Source organism: Bactrocera neohumeralis, chromosome 3 (genome assembly GCF_024586455.1).
Source record: "Bactrocera neohumeralis isolate Rockhampton chromosome 3, APGP_CSIRO_Bneo_wtdbg2-racon-allhic-juicebox.fasta_v2, whole genome shotgun sequence".
Classification (NCBI taxonomy): Eukaryota; Metazoa; Arthropoda; class Insecta; order Diptera; family Tephritidae; genus Bactrocera; species Bactrocera neohumeralis.
This window is the reverse complement of record NC_065920.1, coordinates 57,050,917-57,076,541: the sequence shown is the minus strand read 5'-3', so window position 1 is coordinate 57,076,541 and position 25,625 is coordinate 57,050,917. Positions and strand designations below refer to the sequence as shown.

At 34.8% G+C, this 25,625-nt stretch overlaps 1 protein-coding gene across 28 annotated transcripts in view; it reads left to right on the top strand.

The window, feature by feature from the left end:
* LOC126753767 (hemicentin-1-like) overlaps positions 1-25,625 on the top strand; it is a 297,631-nt gene that overhangs the window by 194,951 nt on the left and 77,055 nt on the right. For 18 of the 28 annotated variants that reach the window (XM_050465446.1, XM_050465461.1, XM_050465445.1 and 15 more), the window contains 2 exons: positions 21,631-21,765; positions 25,172-25,321. The exons of 2 other annotated variants lie outside the window; for them this stretch is intronic. In XM_050465446.1, coding sequence (XP_050321403.1) covers positions 21,631-21,765; positions 25,172-25,321 — 285 coding nt within the window. Of the gene's footprint in view, positions 1-1,368; positions 1,577-12,311; positions 12,348-19,322; positions 19,452-21,630; positions 21,766-25,171; positions 25,322-25,625 lie in introns of all 28 variants that reach the window. 8 more of the 28 variants (XM_050465449.1, XM_050465462.1, XM_050465452.1 and 5 more) reach the window with 5 other exon arrangements.

Here is a 25,625-nt window from a genome sequence, read left to right as displayed (position 1 = left end):
GATTTTTTTGGACGGTTTGGGATTTCACCTCACTTTCTGCAGGTAGATCCACTTTATTGGAAGGATACAGAAACCTATCAAAAAGCTAAGGATATTGTTATAAATATAAAAGTGGTTAACGACACAGCAGAACGTGGAGTAAAACTTATGGAAGAATATAATAGAATACTAACAAATGACGAACAAGAAAAACAATATTTATTACAAGTTGTAACTGATTATAAAAAACAATTTGATTCACATAATAAATCATCTTTAATTAGATCATAAGAAATAATATTATATTTTTTATTATTGAGAGTTAAATTACCTTTCGCACATAACAAATGAAGTAGGGTAGACTAAATTTAAGAAAATGTAAAAATTCGTAATTTTTCAGGATTTCAAGCTCCTTGCGCAACCTCTAAATCTTTTTTGATTGACCTAAAACTTTGTATATACTAGTTTTTGGCTATTCTCATATTTCTAGGGGGTGCGATCGAGAATCGGAATACTTTGGAAAATAAGGGCCACCCTAATGTACATATATAGCTATATATGTATGTATAGAACACGAATTCGTCTACCGAAATTGAGCCATTCATCCTAATGAACTTCCTTACGCCGTTATTGCCTTTAATCCTAAGAAAGGTACTCATATTCTACTTTAGTTGATTCATTGAGAGACTCACAACAGCGCGAAGCAATCAAGCGTATATTAAGATTTATAAATACACTTATACATATGTTCAACAGCAACATATATAATGGGTTGTCAAAAAAGTCTTGCGGTATTTTCGCTAGTTGGCGCTGAAAGCGCGTAGTTCTAGTTTTATTCGTCGCATCGGGTCATATATATTGACCTAATATATATAACAGCAAAGTATGAACGTAGTAGATATAGTATACATATGTACATATATGTATATGACAACACTATGGAGTACTTTCTAATAAAACGTTTAATTATTAAACTAAAGGTAAATAAACAATTTTCACATGAATTTTCTTCTCTTTTTCCTATTCCTTCCTTACTGATACTCAACTACACATACAACTTCACATATGTGGAAATGTGTCCAACATCCTGTGGAACTCCATGGAAAATTCAACACAACCACTTTCACGTCCAATAAATAAATAAACAAACCGGCACACGCGACCCACCTATACAAATGAAAATACGTAAATACAAATAAACAAAAACAAACTAATGACCGAACGTGCATATGAATGCGTGCGTCTTGCGGCCTATGAACTATCTGCTAATATGAAAATGAATGGGTTGTGTCGAACGGGTTGACACGTTTCGAATTGTGCTTTACCCATACGCAAACACGCACCTTCGCGTTCCTGTGCGTCATATGATAATTTTGAGCTATCGCCTAGATTGTGTGGTTGCGCGTCGACACACAAACAATACTGACGATACAAAATCACGTTATAACGAAAAACAACCGAATGAGCATAATCCATGCTGAGAAGCGTGCTTGGATATTGAGAATACGTGACGTTAAGGAAGCGGACAAAAGCTGGTATATGTGTCAGATCAATACGGATCCGATGAAAAGTCAAGTTGGTTACCTGGATGTTGTGGGTGAGTACGACAAACTTAATGGAGTCAAATTGTCTTTATACTATATAATACAAGTATAATATAATATGACGCAGACACATGCAGGCTAGTCAAAAATAGCTATAAGTAGAATTATCAATATTCTCTAAGTTAAATTTAAGCGAGAGGGATATGTACGTTGGGGGTATCATTCAAAACTTTTATTTTTATTTATTCGAGGACACTTGAAACTTTTCTTTCCTGTGTTGAAAAAAAACATCGCTGAAAAATTCTTAATTTTTACTTTAAGCACTCATTTTTGTGATTTTTCATATCTTTCACACATTTTGAAGGAATATCTGGTTTTATCGAAAAACTTGCAAATAAAAAATTAAACAAAATTCAATTTTAAATTATTAATTTACTATCCTTACAGGATATTTAAATAGACTCCAATTACAATATATGCACCTTCTACCGAATTAATTTGACCATAGACTGGCTGAGGTAATCAGGCTGATATTCGAGAAACCTTGAATGATCTCACTATAGCTCTTATGAATCAAAAAAGCCATCGTATATCGCCTTCCTTTATACAGGTTTCAAAATTTGCAACTACGAAACATTTATCTGCATGGCATGGATTAGGTAGATCTCACGTGAACATCGGTTCTTTCTAGTAATTGGAACTCTTAAATATTAATCCCCTCATTCTGGCAAAACCACGAGGTGTTTTGTGTTGACCAGAAATTTTTTATATTATGTGTCCATTGAAATATTTCACTCTCAGTCAGGCAAAAGCTGGATAGTAGATTCCACCTCACCTTAATTCAAATATCCGAACCAGGTGTGAGCATATTAGACCGTGTCCATTCAGAACACTTACAATTGCGGCATTGACTTTGCTAAGAGCTGGTAGTTAAAGGGGTCTCTAAAATTTATTCCACTCTCAGCCAGAAGGAACTCACACAAAGTCTGCTCATCTAGCGCTAGAATGCGAATGGTCAGCTGAGCACCGACTCGTTCCTAGTCTGATGAGATTAGGATAAGTCTACTGGCAGCGAGACGAAGGTCTGGTAATACTGGCCTATATTTTCTAAATGCTTTATTATTTAATGTGATAGTATGACCTTAAAGATGGATAAACTACTCGTAGGTATGAAAGAGTTTTAAAGTAGTAATATAAGTTCTACAATAGCCTACAATGATAGTATGTAAAGCAATATTTAACCACATACTCAATCAATCAAGGTAATACAACTTAATTTAATATGTGAAGATACCACGCACACACTTTTAAAAAATGGAATGTCCGAATTACTTTATTCAGATTAAATACCAATAATGTTGTAATTGCCGTATTTTTTTGCTGCTGAATTTGGTATCCCCACAAAACTAATTCGGCTGTGTAAGCTGACGTTGAGCACCACCAATAGATAGAAAAAGAGAATGTACCATCTTCTACAAGAGTGTACAGTTGCTGCCTTATGCCGATATAATTTGGCTTAACAACCGCGCCGTTAGCTCTGCTTTCTGCAGACTGGATAAGGAAGCGAGGCATATGGGTCTGGTAGTAAATGAAGGCAAGACCAAATACCTCTTATCATCAAACAAACAATCGTCGCATTTTCGACTTGATTCGCACGTCATTATTGACAGTCATAACTTTGAAGTCGTAGATAATTTCGTCTATACCGGAATGAGCATCAAAGCCAACAAGAATATCAGCTTTGAAATCCAACGCAGAATCACTCTTGCCAACAGGTGCTACTTTGGACCGAGTAATTGATAAGTAAAGTCCTCTCTTGGCGAGCAAAGACCTAATTCTACAAGTCACTCATTATCCCCGTCTTGCTATATAGTGCCGAAGCATGGACAATGACATCATCTGATAATTCGGCCTTGGAAGTGTTCACGATAAAGGTTTTGAGGAAGATTTATGGACCTTTGCCCATTTGGCAACGAGGAACTGTACGAGATATACGACGACATTGACATAGTTCACTGAAATAAAAGACAGCGGCTATGCTGGCTAGGTCATGTTGTCCGAATGGACGAAAACACTCCAGCTCTGAAAGTATTCGACGCACTACCCGCCGGTGGAAGCTGAGAAATAGAAAGACTTCCACTCCATTGAAGAGATCAGGTGGAGAAGAGCATGGCTGCATTTGGTATCTCGAATTGACGCCAGAGCGCAAAAAGAAGAAAGGACTGGTGCGCTGTTGTTAACTCGGTTATAACCGCGTCAGCGGTCTCTACGCCAGTGAAGATGAAGAAAAAGTATTTGCCAATTGGCAGCGTATATTCGCCGTTGTTCTTGGTAGTTCGCTGGTTGACGATTTTTGCAAAACTACACGTGATATATTTAAGTTACTTAAGTTGTGATGTATATTCTGGTGGTACTACGAATTTTTGCAAAGATTACGTATACGACACGTATGTCACGTTCATGCCCTTTAACTTACCGCCAATGTTTCATATATTCTACGCATCGAGGGGTTGGACATGTACGTACGCATGCTCAACTATCTTATGCCGTACCGTTTATTGCTTCTGAAATAGTTGAAACCACCAATCTTGGAAGTAGTGGTAATTAAAGTAAAGTTTCCTTTCGAAACAGTGATACTGTTTCATTGCCCACATTCTCGGGTTTGCTTTATAATAATTTTTGCGTTGTTGTCACTGGCAAAATAATAAAAACAGAAACTTCAAATGCAGAATTTACCTAGATTTCCTTAGAAGAAATGCACTTCGTTTCATTAGAGGATTTAGAAAATACATAGAGGAATTATAATGGCGCGGTCGAATATAAGTTTTAGAATATTCTTAAAATTTTTATAATTAATGAAAGAAAAATTAAATAGTTCTTCATTGGAAGAATATTAATTTCGGTATTAAGCAAAGAATTTTTTACAATTGAACTTTTATCTTCGTCTTGAAAAAAAAGTTAATAATTTCACAACTACTTTCAGTATCTACCCCTTGCCCTAAATCACTAGTAATATCTTGTAAGGTATATGATGTGTATAGCTCATAGAATATAAATGCTTTATAAATAAATTTGCTGAGAAGTAATACTTTCGTTACCTTGCGAGGCAGATGAAAATTAATGAAATCAGATGAGAACCCACTCACTTCCTATATTAAAATTTATGTTGATAACTACTGAAGGTGCATTAACTCATAAAAAACACTCTTCAGAAGTATTAAACGTCATATTGTATTGTTGGTGCTGTTATAGGGCAGAAGACATTTCTGATATAATTTCGAGGAATGGTACCTAGTTGACAGCACTTTTTCCGTTAAAAATCCGGGTCTTTCCGATTATTTAGATCCCACTATCTGACTCACAGATACTGCTTGATCGATTTTAAGTTTATTTGGTACATAACACCCGATATTCTTATGCGCATATATTGCTGAAATCGATAAATCGAATCACAATCCCTTCTACTTCATACAAATTTTAATGCCATTTACGAATTTCCTTGTTTTTTTTTTTTATTAAAATGAAAAGGGAATAAGACGTCAAGGGGTTACATGGGTTTCCGCGGGTAAAAAACAATATTTTTCAACAATTTTTTTTTTCTTATATCAAAATTTAAATAATTTACTAGAATTTATTATTGTTACAAACATACACTATTAACAAAGAAATTCTGAAATTTTTGGAACAAAACTTTTTAAACTCGGCCATTGCGATGCCATTTCCGGTAACCACTCGGAAAAAGGTGCGCACGCGTTGGCAGGATAACTCCTTACTGGATCATCTATAGTGAAAAAAATTCCCGTTTTAATTGAAACCTAAAAACTGAAAATTGTATTTTTGGTAGACACTTAAAAAAACGAAAATTTTACTGAAAATTTCACGACATTTTTTTTAAGTAGTCGTATTCTCCAGACATTGAATATGTATACCTCAGTGACTCTAATTGATCGAAAATGTCGGTCGATATGTTATATATGTTAGTGAAGGTCCAATATAATATTTCCCGGTAATAATTAGGCTTTGTGGCAAAAATGAGTAAAATTATCTCTAGGTTAATATTCCTCCTTACGCTATATGGCCAATATACATATGTATTTTCAAACTTCGTGTTAATTTTATATATAGATATCGGTTACCTTATGAGGTATCTTATTGAATGTCGCAATGCATATTGCACAATTCATTTCAAAAACAGAATTTCTTTTTTTTCTTAAAACAAATTAAAATGAAAAAAATAAATTTGAAGAATTTAACATTAAAAAAATAATAATTTATATCTGCGCGATAAAAGTCTATTGTTCTATGCCTCTGCAGTACTGCTTATAAAAAGCGATTGAAAAAGCTCTTTTTCACTTTCTACACTTTTTCCAACGGACAAACCAATCATCGAAACACTTTTTAAAGCTATATTCCGGGATGGCCTTCAGTTCTCATTGCGAATTAGTTTTGATGTCTTCAATGCTCTCAAAACGGGTTCCACAAAGTGGTAATTTGAGTTTTGGAAACAGGAAAAATTCACACGGGCCATATCTGGAAAGTACGGTGGTTGTTCGATGATATTTGTTGAATTTTTGTTCAAAAACTCGTTTACAATTATCGCTTTGTGCGCTGGTGCAATATCGTGGTGCAAAATTATCTGTTGTTCCGCCACAAATATGGTTTTTTGCGACGAACATTCTCTCTCAAACGCTTCATAACGCCAAGATAATATTCGTTATTGACGGTTTTATCCTCCGGTAAGAATTGCGAATGAACAATCCAACCATTTTCCTTTATTTTGTCGACGTTTTCTTCAATTGAAGAGGTCGAAGGCCGTCCTGAACGTGGCAAATCGTTCACTTCTTCTCGTCCCTTTTTAAACCATTTATACCAATCGTTAACTTGGGTTTTCGGCATGGTTGAATCACCAAATGTTTTTTTCAACATTTCCAACGTTTTGGCACCAGAAATTTTGTTTTGAAACACGAAATTTCACACAAACTCTTTGTTCAATATTTTTATCGATAGTAAAAATCGCAACGCACACAAAAGGTTGTCTTGTTCCTAATGACGCCGTAAACTAACTAAATGACACTTAGCAATAAAAATTGACAGAATAGTGGCTGACAGTTGTGCCAACCTGGGAAATTTTTATACTCTCGCAACAATGTTGCTAACGAGAGTATTATAGTTTTGTTCACATAACGGTTGTTTGTAAGTCCTAAAACTAAAAGAGTCAGATATAGGGTTATATATACCAAAGTGATCAGGGCGACGAGTAGAGTCGAAATCCGGATGTCTGTCTGTCCGTCCGTCTGTCCGTCCGTCCATGCAAGCTGTAACTTGAGTAAAAATTGAGATATCATGATGAAACTTGGTACACGTATTCCTTGGCTCCATAAGAAGGTTAAGTTCGAAGATGGGCCAAATCGACCAACTGCCACGCCCACAAAATGGCGGAAACCGAAAACCTATAAAGTGTCATAACTAAGCAATAAATAAAGATATTAAAGTGAAATTTGGCGCAAAGGATCGCATTAGGGAGGGGCATATTCGGACGTAATTTTTTTGGAAAAATGGGCGGCCCCGCCCCTACTAAGTTTTTTGTATATATCTCGGAAACTACTATAGCTATGTCAACCAAACTCGAGTCGTTTTCTTCCATATACAGTTCAAAAATGGAAGAAATCGGATAATAACCACGCCCACCTCCCATACAAAGGTTATGTTGAAAATCACTAAAAGTGCGTTAACCGACTCATAAAAAACGTCAGAAACACTAAATTTTACGGAAGAAGTGGCAGAAGGAAGCTGCATCCAGGCTTTTTTTAAAAATTGAAAATGGGCGTGGCGCCGCCCACTTATGGACCAAGAACCATATCTCAGGAACTACTAGACCGATTTCAATGAAATTCGGTATATAATGTTTTCTTAACACCCTGATGACATGTACGAAATATGGGTGAAATCGGTTCACAACCACGCCTTCTTCCAATATAAAGCTATTTTGAATTCCATCTGATGCCTTCTCTGTATAATACGAGTATAAACATTAGGAACCAATGATGATAGCGGAATAAAACTTTACAAAAATACGGTATTTGAAAAATATGTAAATGACGTATTATGAAATCTCGATTATCACTTTACCATGCGAGAGTATAAAACTACTACTCTTGTACTTGTTTTTTTAATTATTCTCAGCGGGAAAATTTAAAACGAGAATTTCCGAGTACTTATTTGACAGAATATATTTTGGTAAAAACAAATCGTTACATTGGACATCCGAGACTTGAAAGAAAAAATGCTGGTGAGGTTGTGCGTTAAAGTCGATTGCAGTGTTGAACTACTGTCCTTTACCAAAAAATATGTTTCTCAATAGCACGAAAATGTTTTTTTTATTTTCCGACAAAGTTATTTATATTTTTTTCAGTTATTATGTATGTGCTCCTGAGAACAATTACGATAGTGTTTTCCACAAAAATATTAAATTTTGCAAACCGTAGTTGAGATGAGCTTTTAAAAATGTCTTTGTATTCATGGAAAATAACAATAGTATGTACATACATATGGCATGCCAAATTTTCATAAGCAAAATATTTGACTTTAGCGAACCCTAAACAGGGTATTTGGCATGAAGTTTTTAACACATATGGGAACGTCGGAGATCCTATAAAGTATATACGTAAATGACCAGGATGATGTGCTTCGTCAATTTAACTATATCTGCTAATACCTCTTTTCGTCTGTCTGTCTGTCAGTCAGCATTTACGCAAATTAATCTATCAGTTTTTCAGATATCGATCTGAATTTTTCAACACGTCTTTTTTTTATGAAGAAGCTACTAATTTTTCGGAATCACTAATGTCGGAAAACTGTAGTATATAGCTGAATCATCGGAATATCATTTTTTCCTGTCTTTACTTTGGAATGACTAAAATTTTTGTAAAATGAGTTTTAAAAATGTTCCACGTTTTACCAGTTTTGTTGACATTACTGCAATTTTAATATATACATATTAGGGTGTTTTTTTTGAACTGTTAATTTTTTCCAGTCGCGTCTCGAAATTTCCTTGGAAATACCCTAAAAAAGTTCCCTGAAAATTTTAGCCCTTAATATTATATATTAGGGTGTTTCCTACAAATTTGTCATTTAAATTTTTTCTATACATAGCTCTTGTCATTTACGAGATATATACAAAAAAATGCGAATTTCATGGAAAAATCAGGTTTAGAGCCCCGTACTACCTCGCCGGTGTGAGTTACGACTGTGTTTCACAAGCACTTTTGTAGAGTGAACAACTCTGAGAAATATGCGTCTAATGTCAAAGCGATGGCATAAAATACCTCTGTATCTGTAGGAATTTAAAGATAAAAACTCACGATTGTAGTGTATTTTCTATGGAAAATTTTTACAGGCCTTGGTCCAGCTCTTAATGTTAATATTAAGGGCCAAAATTTTCCGGGAATTTTTTTAGGGTATTTCCAAGGAAATTTTGAGACGAGACTGAAAAAAATTAACAGTTCAAAAAAAAAAAACACCCTAATATACATATATATTAAAATTGCAGTAATGTCAACAAATCTGGTAAAACGTGGAACATTTTTAAAACACACCCTAATATATACATACAAATATATAATATACATTATAAGGGAAAGAGAAATTTTGTATGTATGTTCCTCATAGACCGATATACCGATCGGACCAATTTCACAGAAATTCTAGGGTGACCTTCAGAATGGCCCCGGAAGGTTCCTGTAAAGTTTGGCGGAGACTGAATGTTTTTTTAATATTTTTAAATGAATTAATTATGCCCAGACCCATTTAGACTTCTAAACAACAATATTTCAACGATTAGAACGAAGCAGTTAAACGATCGCAGCTATGCAGGTGTCAGCGGATGAAATGTCATACTGTTATTTTAGTTATTTTTATACCCTGAACAGGGTATATTAAGTTTGTCACGAAGTTTGTAACACCCATAAGGAATCGTCGGAGACCCTATGAAGTATATATATAAATGATCAGTATGTCGAGCTGAGTCGATTTAGCCATGTCCGTCTGTCTGTCCGTCTGTCTGTCTGTCTGTATATATACGAACTAGTCCTTCAGTTTTTAAGATATCGCTTTGAAATTTTGCAAACGTCATTTTCTCTTCAAGAAGCTGTTCATTTGTCGGAACGGCCGATATCGGACCTCTATAACATATAGCTGCCATACAAACTGAACGATCGGAAGCCAGTTCTTGTATGGACAACTTTCACGTTTGATAAGATATATTCACGAAATATGGTCCATAATATTTTCTAAAGCAACAATATAATCTCCGAAGAAATTGATCAGATCGGTTAACTATAGCATATAGCTGCCATACAAACTGAACGATCGGAATCAAGTTCTTGTATGGACAACTTTCACATTTGACAAGATATATTCACGAAATTTGGTATATATTATTTTCTAAAGCAACAATGTAATCTCCGAAGAAATTGTTCAGATGGGTTGACTATAGCATATAGCTGCCATACAAACTGAACACATAGTTACTAACAGAAATGTACCTGTGAAGGGTATTTAGCTTCGGTGTAAACGAAGTTAACGGTTTTTCTTGTTTGATAAGCGATTTTATATAAAAGAATTTAAAATTAGTTTAAATTAATGTATATTTTTATTTATGCATAAATTTTATTATATAACGAAATTAGTAAGCTCTAAGGTGTCAGTATATTTCAAAAGAAATTAAAAACTCCGTTGAAACACCTCTGTCCATGTAAACAACTACGTGTTTTCCGAAAAAAATTAGTGATTTTGGGATTAGTCGTGCTTTCACTATTCTTAAGCTCAAATGATCTTTCACTGATGCTTCCCATATTCAAATTATGGAAGTATGATATCTGACTATTAATCGACGATTTTCAAGCACCAATTCTTTTACTTTATTGACGTGCTGATCGTCAGTTGATGTCGATGGCCGTCCGGGACATAGTTCGTCGTCAACGCGTCGACACTCTCTGAATAATTTGTACCAAACAAAAGCACTTGCTCGCGACAAATAATTATCACCGAAGGCCTCTTCCAACATTCTGAATGTATCGGCAACAGAAATATGATCCCACATACAAAATTTAATGAAACTTATTCGTTGAATAATTTTACTCATGAGAAACATCGCCGAATGTACTTTATGTGCTTCTGAAAAACAAGCATATAATAAACACTAATCATTATTTTGATTTGACATTTGACACTGATGTCACTGATAGTCATACCAACCTTGAAAAAAAATATTTTTACGAATGGATTTTCGTTCGAAATTTAAATTAAAGGTACTATATTTTGTACTCAGTAGTATGTACACTACGTAGATATATTTGGATTTAGGTTAAAACAAAAGAATAAAAGTAAATGAAACTAGAAACTAAAAAAATAAAATTATGAGTTTGTTAATTATTAGTTCATGTATGTTTAAAATTTAACAAAAACAAGAAAAAACGTTAACTTCGGTTGCACCGAAGCTAATATACCCTTCACAGGTGCATTTCTTTTAGTAACTATGTGCTCAGTTTGTATGGAAGCTATATGCTATAGTAATCTGATCTGAACAATTTTTTCGGAGATTACATTGTTGCCTTAGAAATTAATCTATACCAAATTTTTGAAGATACATTGTCAAATGTGAAAGTTTTCCATACAAGAACTTGATTCCGATCGTTCAGTTTATATGGTAGCTATATGCTATAGTTAACCGATCTGACCAATTTCTTCGGAGATTACATTGTTGCCTTAGAAAATAATCTATACCAAATTTGGTGAAAATACATCGTCAGGGTCTCCGACGCTTCTTTCTGGGTGTTACAAACATCGTGACAAACTTAATATACCCTGTTCAGGGTATAATAAAATAATAATTTAATAAAGCCCGGCAGAGCGGTCTGGGTATGCTAGTAAAAAATACGATTTAATATACTATGTGTAATAAACATGATTGTCCAAACATTTTTATTAACTTAAATTTTAATTCAATCCATTTATTGCATTGGTTTTATATATTATTTTTATTTGGTCAATAAATGTTTGTGAGAAAAATCCTAACTGAGGCTTAATATAAAAATTACCATATTAAGTAAGTACCTTGCCTGACCACTACACTAACACAGCTTTGAAATATACAAACATATTCCAGGAATTTAATTTGGATTTGTAGGAATCTCTGAATGTCTAAGTTAATGAAATCTGTTACCAAATTCAATTCCTTGAATAGAAGACTACGAAAAATGTACAAGGTGCCTAAAACTATGTCTTCAATTATGATGTTTTTTATATTGAGTATATAGTTCTAGTAACTATAAGTTAAAGTACATAACATTACGTGACACCACAGTCGTTACAAAGCAAACAGCAGAACAGAATTTAAACATAATTATTAACTATATGTATTAGAGTGATCAAAAAAAAAAAATTTTTTTTTTCGTTTGGTACTCGGAAAAATAGGTTCCTAGACACCTCTAAGAAAGCCTCTCCAAACATGAGTTTTTAATTATAACGGGAAAGTCCTCCTACATACAGTTTTCTATTTTTTCTTATTATCAGATAGAAAAATTTATATCTCGCTTCCAATTACTTCAAAAAATATCTTGTTTCTAAGATTTGGTAGGAAATTGAATGCTCTACAAAAAAGGTCTATTCAGATTTTTTCGTAAACCCAAACGTTTAAAAGATGTTAACAGTTAAAGTTTGATTATTTTTGGGAAAATTTTTTATTTCTTATGAATTTTATAACTCAATGAAAAAAAAATTATTATGAAGGTGGCGAGCCCATACCGCTGCCCAATAATACCGAAGGTGAGTAAAGAATATGAATATTTTTTTGTGAATATATTTTTGAGTAACTTTCTACATCAAATATATGATAATAGTATTACCTTATGAAAACTTTAAGTTGTAATAACTGAGGAGTGTGTTGAGTTGTGGATTGAAATATTGAACTAAAAAGTAAATACTTTTCTCTAACCGTGATGAACATTTAAATCAATTATAATGAACTTGATGAAACAAAATGTTAGCTACCAAAAATATTTTAAATCGAATAATGAAAATATTAATATAGGCTTAACGTGGTCTCATTAAAATTGTTTCCTTTTCTAGTGTTTCCTTAAGTTTTGTTGTGCATTTAAATAAAATATACACAAAAGGTGATGGAAATACACCTACCGCAGCTATATCAGGATTAACTTTCTCTCAAAATCACCACTTCAATGAACATTTAATATTTTTAATTTAAATTTCGCATGAAAATCTATTCGTCGAAATATGGTTTCTCTAGACTAGTATGACTGTCAGTGACATCTTTTTTAAATGTCACATCAACATAAGCATTAGTGTTTCTCTTTCTGAAGTATGTACATATGCGAAATACATTCGACAATCTTTGAGATGAGTGAAATTATTCAGTAAAGAAGTCCTCTGAAATTTTGTGCGCGCAATCAAATTTTTCGTGCCAAAACAATGAGAATGTTGAAAAAGCTCGTTAATGATAATTGTTTGCCGCGAAATTATTCAAAGAGGGTCTAGAACTCGTTGATGATGAACTACGTTCAGGACGGATGGTCAACACATCAACAAAACAAAGGAATTTGACCTTGAGGATCGACGGCTAAAAGTCAGAGATCTTCTTGGTATCGTTGGAATATCGGAAGGATCACTGAAATCCATTTTGAAAAACAATTTGAAAAAGTGAAAGCACATTTGGTTCCAAAATCACTATTTGTTTCGAAAAACAGCGTCGCGTAAACATCTGTGAAACAATGCTTTTCAAGGGAGATTACCTTGAGGAGGACGATGTAGATTTTGAAGAATAAATTAAGAAATTTTAAATTATTAACAAATACTATTTTTGCTCATGGTAGTGTAGCTCTTATAATTATACTCTCGCAACAAAGTTGCTAAGGAGGGTATTATAGTTTTGTTCACATAACGGTTGTTTGTAAGTCCTAAAACTAAAAGAGTCAGATATGGGGTTATATATACCAAAGTGATCAGGGTGACGAGTAGAGTTGAAATCCGGATGTCTGTCTGTCCGCCCGTCTGTCCGTCCGTCCGTCCGTCCGCCCGTGCAAGCTGTAACTTGAGTAAAAATTGAGATATCATGGTGAAACTTGGTACACGTATTTCTTGGCTCCATAAGAAGGTTAAGTTCGAAGATGGTGAAATCGGCCCACTGCCACGCCCACAAAATGGCGGAAACCGAAAACCTATAAAGTGTCATAACTAAGCCATAAATAAAGATATTAAAGTGAATTTGGCACAAGGGATCGCATTACGGAGGGGCATATTTGGACGTAATGTTTTTGGAAAAGCGGACGTGGCCCCACCCCCAACTAAGTTTTTTGTACATATCTCGGAAACAACTATAGTTATGTCAACCGAACTCTACAGAGTCGTTTCCTTTAGGCATTTCCATATACAGTTCAAAAATGGAGGAAATCGGATAATAACCACGCCCACCTCCCATACAAAGCTTATGTTGAAAATCACTAAAAGTGCGTTAACCGACTAACAAAAAACGTCAGAAACATTAAATTTTACGAAAGAAATGGCAGAAGGAAGCTGCACCCAGGCTTTTTTTAAAAATTGAAAATGGACGTAGCGTCGCCCACTTATGGACCAAAAACCATATCTCAGGAACTACTATACCGATTTCAATGAAATTCGGTATATAATATTTTCTTAACACCCTGATAACATGTACGAAATATGGGTGAAATCGGTTCACAACCACGCCTTCTTCCAATATAACGCTATTTTGAATTGCATCTGATGCCTTCTCTGTATAATATATAGTACATTAGGAACCAATGATGATAGCGGAATAAAACTTTACATAAATACGGTATTTGAGCTGAGGTATCCCTTGTGGGAAAATTGTCGTGATCGGACTATAACTTTTCAAGGTCCCTGATATCGAACACGAAGAATTCAGTGCCTAACCTAACCTAACCTAATTTTTCGGTAAATCTCTCAGATATTTTCATGTAATTCAGAGGGCATCATTTTTATATTCTCGCAATAAAGTTGCTAATAATGGTATCTCGATTATCACTTTATCATGTGAGAGTACATATAAAATGTTCGGTGACACCCGAACTTAGCCCTTCCTTACTTGTTTAATTTCGTGTTGTTGACTCGTCAGATTCTCTGAGAGCTTATCTTGGAGATTTCTATGAATTACCCTTATAATCCAGGTTTGGCAGTTACTACCTGTTTCTGTCTAGTCTGAAGAAAAAATTCACCTCTAGAGAAGCTTGTTAAAATCGGCTGTCTCACTTAGAGAGCATAGATACATACATATAATAAGATCTAATTTTCCCAAAATTCAAATAGATGTCAACATTGTGAGATACCTAGTCGGATTAACCACTAATTTGAGCGCCTGCTGAAAGTGATTTCGACATCAAGCATAGAAAGTAATATGGAAATACATATGTATGTATCTATGTGGTTTTTAAAAATTAAAATTGAAAGTGAAATAACAACAACGATAGACAAAATTCTATTTAAACACATTAGATTAAATTTTTTTTAAATGAAAATGCGGGCAACAAAAATTGAGCATCCAAATTCAAAGTTATAAGTGTCAACTTGTCATTTGAATACAAAGCAAATTTCATATTGAAATTAGCGTTAAGTTCAGCATTTTTCACTTCGCTGACATTTGGTTTAAATTACATCGTTGTTGGCATTAAATATGGAAAATATTGTTAAAAGGGTATCATTGTGTAAATATTAATTTAGTTTTACTTTACGCGTACTCAGTGACAACTCTAACAAATTTAATTTTGACATATTTAGATTTAACGGATTAAAGAGCTATTCTAGTCTAAAAATTAAAAAATAAAAGGTTTTTCATTTTCCAATAGTCTCGATATTCAAAAATATCTCAATAAGGGATTTTTTAAGATTGAACTTTTATTTAAAGTCGTATTCGTTTTAGTGTCGAACTCGAAGGGCTAAGTCTTAACTTCAAAATTTAATAATAAAAATAATCCACTTTTATAACAGGATATTTTTTTTTAACTTTGCATGTCTACTAAACTTCCTTTAGAAATATTTTCATAATTTGCGTAACTTCGTTCCCTATACAAAGCTTTTGAAAGTAGTTTCAGTCCTCAAAAAAAAAAACTTCTTACAGAAAAATATTGTTGTTAAAAACCTTCAGATCTGTAACACATTTCTCAGATGGTGCATTATCCTAAGGGTATTAATAGAAACACGAAACAAAGTAAACCGTATAATAATTTTTTTATAGAAATACTACCCTTTACCCGAAGACCATTATAAACAGATTTTATATAAACGCAAACAAATCATTGCTGTCATTGTAAAAGGTGATCCATTTCGAATTTCCTTACTCTAAAAAAAACAAACAAACTTTAAGTTTATTTTCATTTGAAAAAACATTCTTTAGAATTTATTTTTTGAAGATTATCCTTTGAAATGTTGGCCGAAGCTTCATCTCAGATGGTTCATCCGTTGATTCCAATTTTCGATGACTCATTCGAGCACTTCGACTGGTAACTGGAACGATTGACACATGTGAAGTTTTGCTCCAAGGCGTGAATTATAGCAGCATTGTCCGCTTAGACTTAAGATTCCCCACAGGAAAAGTTCTAACGACGCGATATCACACAATCATTGGGCCCAATCGACCCGCCAAAGACGTGAAATTATCTGCGCACCGAAGTGTTCTCTCATTAAATCTATTGAATGGTGCGATGTTGGGAAGTGGCGTTGTCTTGTTGAAACCAAAATGTCGCCAAGATCACGAGCTTCAATTTCAGACAACAAATAGTCGGATATCATGGCGCGATAAAGGTCATCCTTGCCGGCTACATTCACACCGGTACCATTTTTAAAGAAATATGAACCGATGAATCCACCGGCTTACAAACTACACCAAACCGTTGATTTTTCTGAATGAAATGGTTGCTGTTGAATCCCTTCAATATGTTCTTCGTTCCATATTCGGCAATTTCGCTTGTTTAAATACCCATTGAGTCAGAAATGGGCCTCATTGCTGAGCAAAATTTGTTTCGAAAACATCGTATTTTCTTTGAACCTTTTAAGTTTCAATGCTTGTACAGTCTGTATTTTGTACGCTTTCAGTTTAAGATCTTGACGTAAATTGCGCCAAGTCGTTCCATACGTTAGCTCTAGTTGCTGCGAACGGCGGCGAATCGACCTTTCACGGTCTTTGTGTACAGTCTCTACTATGTCTGCTACATTTTCATCCCTTTGCTGGACGTGATCTATTCGATTATCCAATAATAAATGCTGCGTCTTAAGATGGGTGATTGTGTTGGGAATAGTACGCTCAGTAGGCCGATTATGTTGACCATAAGTTAACACATTTTTTACAGAACGTGAAACTTCGTAATAAAGTTGAACGATTTGTTAACGTTGTTCAGGGGTAAAACTTTCCACGATGAAATGACAAACAATACTGAACAAAAATAACATGACAGCTTGACACGACTCACGCGTGATCTGTGAAAAAAGGATATTGAAAATTATTAAGAAAAAAAGGGATATACGTATTTTGCATCAATGAGCGTGTCTATTGTAAAATTTCAGTAATTTAAATATTATGAAACTGCGCATTGCAACAAAATTCGACAAAATCATAAAGCTATTTATTTCAAAACTATCTAAGTATGTTTAGCTCAGGATTACAAACGCAGATATCAGATTTTCACAGGACAATCTTTTCAGATAAGCTCATTGTATTCTGCAGTAAATTGCGCGTATTTTCATTGATTTCCGCATGTAAACCATGTAACTGAAATGTTATGGCAAGAACTGTGTAATTTGTTTACCAATGAAAGGGACATGAATAATGATGAAATGATTTCAACTATTTTGAAATCGGAAATGAATTAGCAGAGAAACCACAAACGCCATTAGCAAAACGTCTCCGCATTTTTATTGGATGCATATTTATGAGGTAAATTTTGCAAGGATATGCACCCCAATTGCATAACAATTACTCTTCTTACATTATGACTGCAAACGAAATGAATTTTTAATCTTAGTTGAAAAAATTCTCTGAATATTGAAACAAGTTTCGGTAGATTCAGCTGGCATTCAATTTCAAATGCATCTAGTGAATATATATTAAATTTAATTAAGGTCTGAAGGAACTTATTTCAAGCCAATAAGTTAATATATTTTGTACCTCTATCATATCAATTGAGGATTTAGAAAAATGTATATGAAAATAGAAAGTACCTCATTTAAACCTGTAGTTACTAGTCTAATTAAGGAATGTGTACAAAAAACTAACCGCATAACGCAATTGTTATTCGAACCTCATCATAGTCTGGCAATAGAACATCTATTCCATCGTCATCGATTTTGGAATGGAGTACTCAATCTCCAAACTTCCGATAGTTGCCCCATCGTTTCGAAGAACTTTCGAGAAATAGCCCTGTCGGCCAGATTCTCAAGCTCTTCATATTCATGCTTTTCTGTCTATTTCTTTGTTTGTCTGCAAATGCGTCTCGCTACGTTCGTGCTGTGGTCAATCGCGATATTTCGAAGAGGGCTGTCTGTCTGATTTCTCTCCAATGCGAAACAACAGTATTTTCCGTTCCAGCTGTTATTTGCTGATGTGTGCTCTGAGTGATCAGGAGTGCAAGTCGTGTAGAAAATCGTTTCGCTGTCGGTTGTGATAGTAGTTTCTCTGCGTCTTACCTTCCTTGTCTTTGCTGACGGTCGTGCTTTGCTATACAGAAGTGGGCGCTTACCTTTACTACAAAAAGATAATGATGCGACAAGGACCAAGAACACTGAAGACGTGTCTTCCATCTATCACAACATGATCAATCTGGTTGGTGGCTTTTCGATCTAGAGACAGCCAGGTAGCTTGATGAATTTTCATGTGCTGGAATCTAGTACTACAGATAACCATATTTCGGGCCCCTGCGAAGTCGATCAGCCTAAACCCATTTGGAGAGGTTTCGGCATGAAAACTGAATTTTCAGAATTTTGTACCAAAGATACCGTCTTTGCCCACCCTGGTGTTAAAATCGCCAATTACAATGTTTACATCGGCGTGGGGGCAGTTGTCATAAGCGCTCTCTAATCGCTCATGAAAGGCTTCTTTGGTCATATCGTTTTTCTTTTTTATCGGAGCGTGGGTGAAAAATTCTGCTTTACTTGAACGGCGGTGATGTCAGCCTCTACTCTAACGAGGACATCAACCGCTTTCTCATTACAGTTGGGTGCCCTTAAATCATAGTTTTTATTACGTTCTCATAGAAGGCTGTTGTTATTTTATTATTGGAAGTGGTTTCTACGTGGCGGATCTGAAACCCAGAGCACAATCTTGCTAGGCTAGTAATATAAAGCTATATACATCCAAACAGCTAGACGTTTGTTTCAAGGCCGACTCTCGGTGACAACCGCACCTCTGGTGAGGAGACACTGCTATAAGACTTTAGCAAACTCTTAAACCGAATTTGTTAAAGTGGCGTCGCTGAAGCTGCCTCTCTTTTAACTGGGTCCTCGTTCTCTACATGTGTTGGCTACCGCATCTTACACAAGGGTTACTCACGTTTCCGTGGTGGGCAGCGTGGATGCAAGAGCAGGAATTGGGTGTAGCCCTACAACTATAATTGCTTACCCAAAAGCATAATTATATCCTATTAATAACTAAAATTTTCTATATACCCAAAACCTGACTAAATACTTATCTTCTATAAATATACATTTAATATTTCTTGTTTTTAAAACACCTATTTTCTTCTTATATCTTTCCAGTCATCGCCTACAATGGCTCCTACCTGACGATCACTAAAGTACAACGCCTTAATATGGGTGCATATTTATGCATCGCCTCGAATGGCATTCCGCCAACGGTCAGCAAGCGCGTAATGCTCATTGTGCACTGTAAGTATATCTACTAAATTAAATTAGCATTCAAACTTGCTTTATATTGTACATATAATATGGCAATGAATTTTCATCTATGACTATCATTGTTTTTCTCAAGCAATTCCTCCATTATACACTAAACAGGAGAACTTTTACAACATGTTGCTATCAAGATATAGATTTATGCTATATAAATACCAATGAGCAGGATGACGAGATTTGTAAGATTCATAATTGAAGTTATATAGAATCCTTTCCTGAAAAATTGGTTGAATCGGGTCCAAATTTTGTTCACTTAGCTCAATATACCTTATAGAAAGTTTTTCGAACTACCGGCAGATTATAAACCCATATATCAGCCAATCTCGATGCCTAAAACTGAAAAAATAAAGGGAGAAAGCTTGTCCTAAACTTCTCTTAGTAATATGTAATGGCAAAAACAAAAAAAAAATCGGGTCAGTACAACACCAGTCTCCCATATAATGATAAATATGATAGTATATGTCAATATTTAAGATATCCTAGGAAATTCCCATTAAATTTATGCATTTAAATTTGTTAAGTTAGGTTAAGTTAGTCTAGTAAGCCAATGACCTACCCAGAAACCAATTTTGGTCATTTGCGATACCAGATGGAGTTTAGTTACTAGGTTCATGACGGGTATTCATCCGTTAGGATGCCTGCGCCTGACGCGAATTTTAACAGCCAACAAACAAATCCTTTTTGCCGGGTTCAACCACAGACCTGCTTGCGATTCCCAATTCTGGACTGTATTGTGAGTGGTGGTCATAATACTGCTAATGATCTGTAGACACCTACGCGTTATTAAGATGGCAATGTCATCCGCATATGCCGAGTACCACTATAGACTTCCTTGGTCATTCTAGCATCGTGCCAGTCTTTTTATATCCTTCTAGAGATCAATAGGCTTCTGATCCAGCGTTGTATAGGAAGATCAACAGCACCTGTTGATTGGATACTATTCAGAAAAGATTCCGTAGAGACGTTGTTGAACGTTGCAGTAATGTCCAGGAATGCTTCAAGAGCGCCTTTGGTCATGGCATGGATTGACAGAGCGCATTCTGCAGCAATACTTGAACGATTCTTTGCGTACCGGAAGATTTGTATGAGTCTAATGAGCGGATTGCTCATTATATATTATTCTCCGTAAAGATGTGTTCGGGAGAGTTTACCGTTCTATTCCAAGAAATTACAGTGTCATTACAGCCTGGAAAGTGCACACTAACTAGTTCTTCTAATGAGTCCTGGCAGTTGTTGTTTAGTCTGTTGAACTTTTACCGCTGCCGGAGGCTAATTATGAAAGTGAGCGCAATAATAAACTTGCTTGGGGACTATTGTACTCGTACAAACGCTAAATGATCTGCTTGTAGAAATATTGAAGTCTCAATTACGGTTTAAAAAGCTGTTAAGGAGTTCAGAACTGACAGAACTAAAAATATATATCGTATGAGCTGACAGAGCACCTTTTCATATATGTCATGTTATATTTTTGTTCTCTTCAGTTTATAGGCATATCTGAAAGTGTGAGCTCCCAGGTGTCAAAGCGTTGATCTCGCGTAGACGGGACAATCAAGGAAGAAGTATTGATATGTTTCTACCTTCTTTTCTTCCAACAACTTCTATAACTGGCATACGGTAAAACTCTCAATCTTACCGCGAGAACACCAAGAGCAAACAGACCAGTTAAAAATGACACAACTGGTGAGGGCAAAGACCTCACTAAGCTTCTGCCGCACTAAGAAACTACTTATCTACGGCGCTGCCGACATCGGGCCACTAATGCATGAATCCTCCATATAAACTAGTCGATCAGAATGAAATTTTTGAATGGAAAACTTTTTGTGCAACTAAATATCTTCACAATATTCGGTACAGATAATTGCCGAAGGTATATAATCTCCGAACCAATTGTTGAGATCAACCAAATAGAGCATACAGCTGCTATTTAAACTGACCGATTAAATTCAAGATACAGATCTTTATAAAGAATATTTTTTAATTTTTAGTCAACCTTAATTTTTCTGAAAGGTTATCTATTTTTCAACATGGCTAGAAATATGTAGAAAAACGTGTTCCCTTGAATGGAGACCTTCGACCGGTTTCGTTATCAGACTTAGTTATATACATATGTATACACTATATAATCTTTCTGGTTGTTTTTCCTTTCTTACAGTTCCCCCAATGATTTGGATACAAAATCAGCTAGTCGGTGCTGCCACCGGCCAAAACATAGCACTTGAGTGTCAGTCAGAGGCGTATCCGAAGTCTATAAATTACTGGACGAAAAATGATACGATCATTGTGCCGGGTAAGTAAAATGAAAGGCATTTAATCTTAATTACAATGCGACTGCATTTTAAAAGTTTAGTTTTTAATATTTAAACAGCGCTACTAATCTTTAATCTCCATTTGATTTTCACCTAACTTAAATTAAGTGAACAAAATAGTGTTTTTTAAGCTAAGTGCTCTGTAAAAAAACATTTTAGCAAATATGTAATAGTTAGCTATAGAAACAGAAAATGCAACGAACGTTTAATTAACTTCTTGTCAGCCATTTTTTAACCGCATTCAGACATATGTACAACAACACACGCATATGTACTATATATATATGTACATATGTATATTCCAATTAACAATCATTACTTTATGTAAAAGCTAGTAAATACTTGAACAAACAGTCAGTGAAATAATAACACACACATACTATGAATGAGAAGTGTACGTGCGCTATGAAATAATTGCTAAGAGAGTTAACATAACAGAAGGAGAAAGTGGTATGGACACAGTCCATCAGTGAGCGCTGCACGAATCATAAAAGCATCCGCTCTGAATGCCTGCACATTGCATTGCCACCGAGTTGTTTCCGAAAATAAAAGTGTAATGTCCGAAAATGTATATACATAGCTACTTACATATATATATGCAAAAGAGATGACAAATACATCAAATGACAAAACCGCTAGTGAGTGGTTGAATGAAAAAGACTTTTGAGGATTGAGTTAACTTCTCGTATACCCCAAGTGGCAGGCAAATGACATAAAGGACTGTAGAAGACAAAATTAAATTCACAATATTTTATAGAAAAACAAATATTTTAAAAGAACACACGGTTTACTATCTCAAATAGTTACCATCGAGGTTCAGACATCATATATTGAGATCCATCAACTTTCCCATGAAAAATCGTACCAGAAACGGTTTACCTTTAGTTTTAAAATATGTCTCAATATAGACGATTTATTACCAGCGGCTATACGAGTACTAATGAGTTCTCAGGACAACACAAAATCAGGAGTGGCTGGGTTTTGATATGTGCTGCGGATGTGTTGGCGATTTGGAGCTCAATTCATGCAATTTTCAGCCAAAAGCTGACAGTCTCTTGTAACAGAATATTTGCATTCAATTCTAAATCCGGCCTTACTTACCTTACTTTAACACTCCGCCAAAATTTCAAAATGAAGTATAGATCCTACTTCAGATTCATAGAAAATGGCTCGCAATTTTCAATTTTTATAATAAGTATATACTACTGTGATCAAAAAGGAAGGTGGTGCACTAAAAGTTCCTTCCGCAACGCCAACCCTTAACAAAGAATATTATTTGAGCGGTATTTGTAGGTTGGGTTGAACTACTTTGAAGGGGATGAAATTGATTTGGAAGAATAAATAAGGAATTTATAATTTATAAAAAAAATCACCTTACATTTTATCATAGTAGCATATATACAAGGTTTCTTCGGAGAGTAATAGGACTGATTTTCTTCCCCGCGAGCACCTGGAGAGTCATTTTCGCATGACGTGTTTCTGTGAGTGGTGCAAGCCGAAAATTCAGCGTTTGTTGGAGCAGAGGTACACAATTAAATTCTGTGTGAAACTCGGTAAATCTGCGCCAGAGACGTTTGATATAATCAAGTAGGCTTACCTCGATGTTGCTTTGGCAAGAAATGTTGTTTTTCGGTGGCAACAGGCCTTTTTGGGGGGCTGGGAAGAGGTCGCTAATGAAGACAGCGACTTCGACAAACACAAACAATGTGACTGTTGTATTCTAACGATCGGTTCATATAAAAAATGTTTTAATCCACTACTATAGGACAAAAGATAGTACGACTTTTTATATTTAAATTTCGTGTGAAAATGTTTGTCAAATAAATCTACATATGAATATATATACATTATGTTAGTATTCGTACACACTTATGCAAATAAAGCCTGTCAGGCGATTGTCAACTTCCTCGTTTACTTTGCTATTTATGTTAGGAGAGTCAAAATCTATTCTATCAATTTATCAAAATGTAGTACTGTGACAAAAGATATGACTTTTTTATTTAAATTTCAAAGACCTATTGTCGAAATAGGGCCATGAACGCGTTGTCGACGAACCACGTAAAGGACGGCTATCAACATCAATTGTGCTTGAAAATCAATGATTAACAGTCAAAGATCTTACCGGCGTCGTTGGAATATCGAAATCACTCAACTTTTTCGAAAAAGAGCGCCGCGTTAACGTCTGCGAAATAATGAAATTCGACTACCAGGATGTCGTGAAACATATTATATCTGGCGATGAGTCTTAAATCTATACTTAAGACCCCGAGAAAGACGATCCATGGGCCGAATATCGTGGCAAAGGTGAGCCCAAGCCGAAAAACCCACGTCAAAGCAGATCAGAGGCAATGTTATGTAGACAGTTTTCTTCGATTATCGAGGTGTATTGGGGCCAAGAGGAATTACTTTGAGGAATTTCAAAGTTATGAACAAAGACTTACTATTTCTTGCTCATAAGAGTTTGGCTATAAAGAATTCAAAGTTTCCTATGTTAATAGTAGCAATACTATAAGTAGTGCATTTAAACCCATAAAGTCGATATATTAGTTTTCTGGTTCACCTAATGAATGTGCATGTGTATATTTTTTGGTGGTTTTGGAGTCATATGCAAATAAAGTCGATAAGAGTTCAAGAACGTAATGCATTTTTGTGGTTGAGCAACAAACATGCACGCAAATAAATTAAAATTTCAAAACGAATTAAGTTCAGACGGGATGAAATAATTTTTTTTTTTTTTTTAATTTTTTACATTATTGTTCTGAACAATTTTCTTGTACCTCAACATATGAGAAAAAGTATTAAGTTAAAATATTTATAATTTTCTAAGTCAGAGTATGCTCACAAAGAAAATATTAATTTCGATATTTAAATTCAGCTTAGAAAAAATTGCGTAAATAGTTGGAGATAGCCTCTTTAGTATATCCTATTACTCAAAACGTCCTAAATATTGACAGTTGAAAGAGTTCAGGTGGTTTTGACGTTCAGCAATTGCTCTCTCATGAATAACATATAAGTTGGGCATATCTTTATCTCTGGTAAACATTTGTTCCCATCTTGTTGTGGAATATTCCAAATTAAGCGCTGATCCGTTATACTCTCTAAGTGAAGCTGAGCTTACTTCCTGGCCATATTTGTGTTTCTCTGTACAGAAAGCTCAATATGTTTTCTTGACAATTGTTTTACCAGCGTTGAAGTCCTTGTCAATTTCAAATTATAACTTATCCAAACTTTTAGAAATTCCACGCATATACATATGTATACTGATAGAAAACACGTGTTATCACCGTACGCTTTTATCCGTTTTCGTAAGCATACTCATAAACACATTATGTTGCTTAAATATACATATATCTTTTTAACATATCATATTATGTTTTTATTTTGCAGGTGAGCACTTTGCATCCGAAACTTTTGAAAGTGGCTACAAAATAACTATGCGATTGACCATAAAAGATGTTGACACATCAGATTTCGGTTCTTACCGTTGTGTGGCGAAGAATTCTCTTGGTGATACGGACGGCACAATTAAACTCTATCGTAAGTGAACGATGAAAATGCAAAACAAATATTTTTACACAAGTATATGTATATAATCACAACAGAAAACGACTCGAACAAATGAACTTGTCACACTGTAAAGAAGAGGCGTGTTATATTGATATGTGTATTGTCATCGACAATTAGGCTATTGAAGAAAGAAGGGCGGTGAAATAAAATGTAAAAAATAGTTATTGTGAAAAAAACTATAAAGTATTTACTTGGGTAGCTTTCTTTTTATATTTTCGGCACTTTTTTGTTTTTTTTTTGAACTTTGATCCTACACAACTTGTCTTTCGCTCAA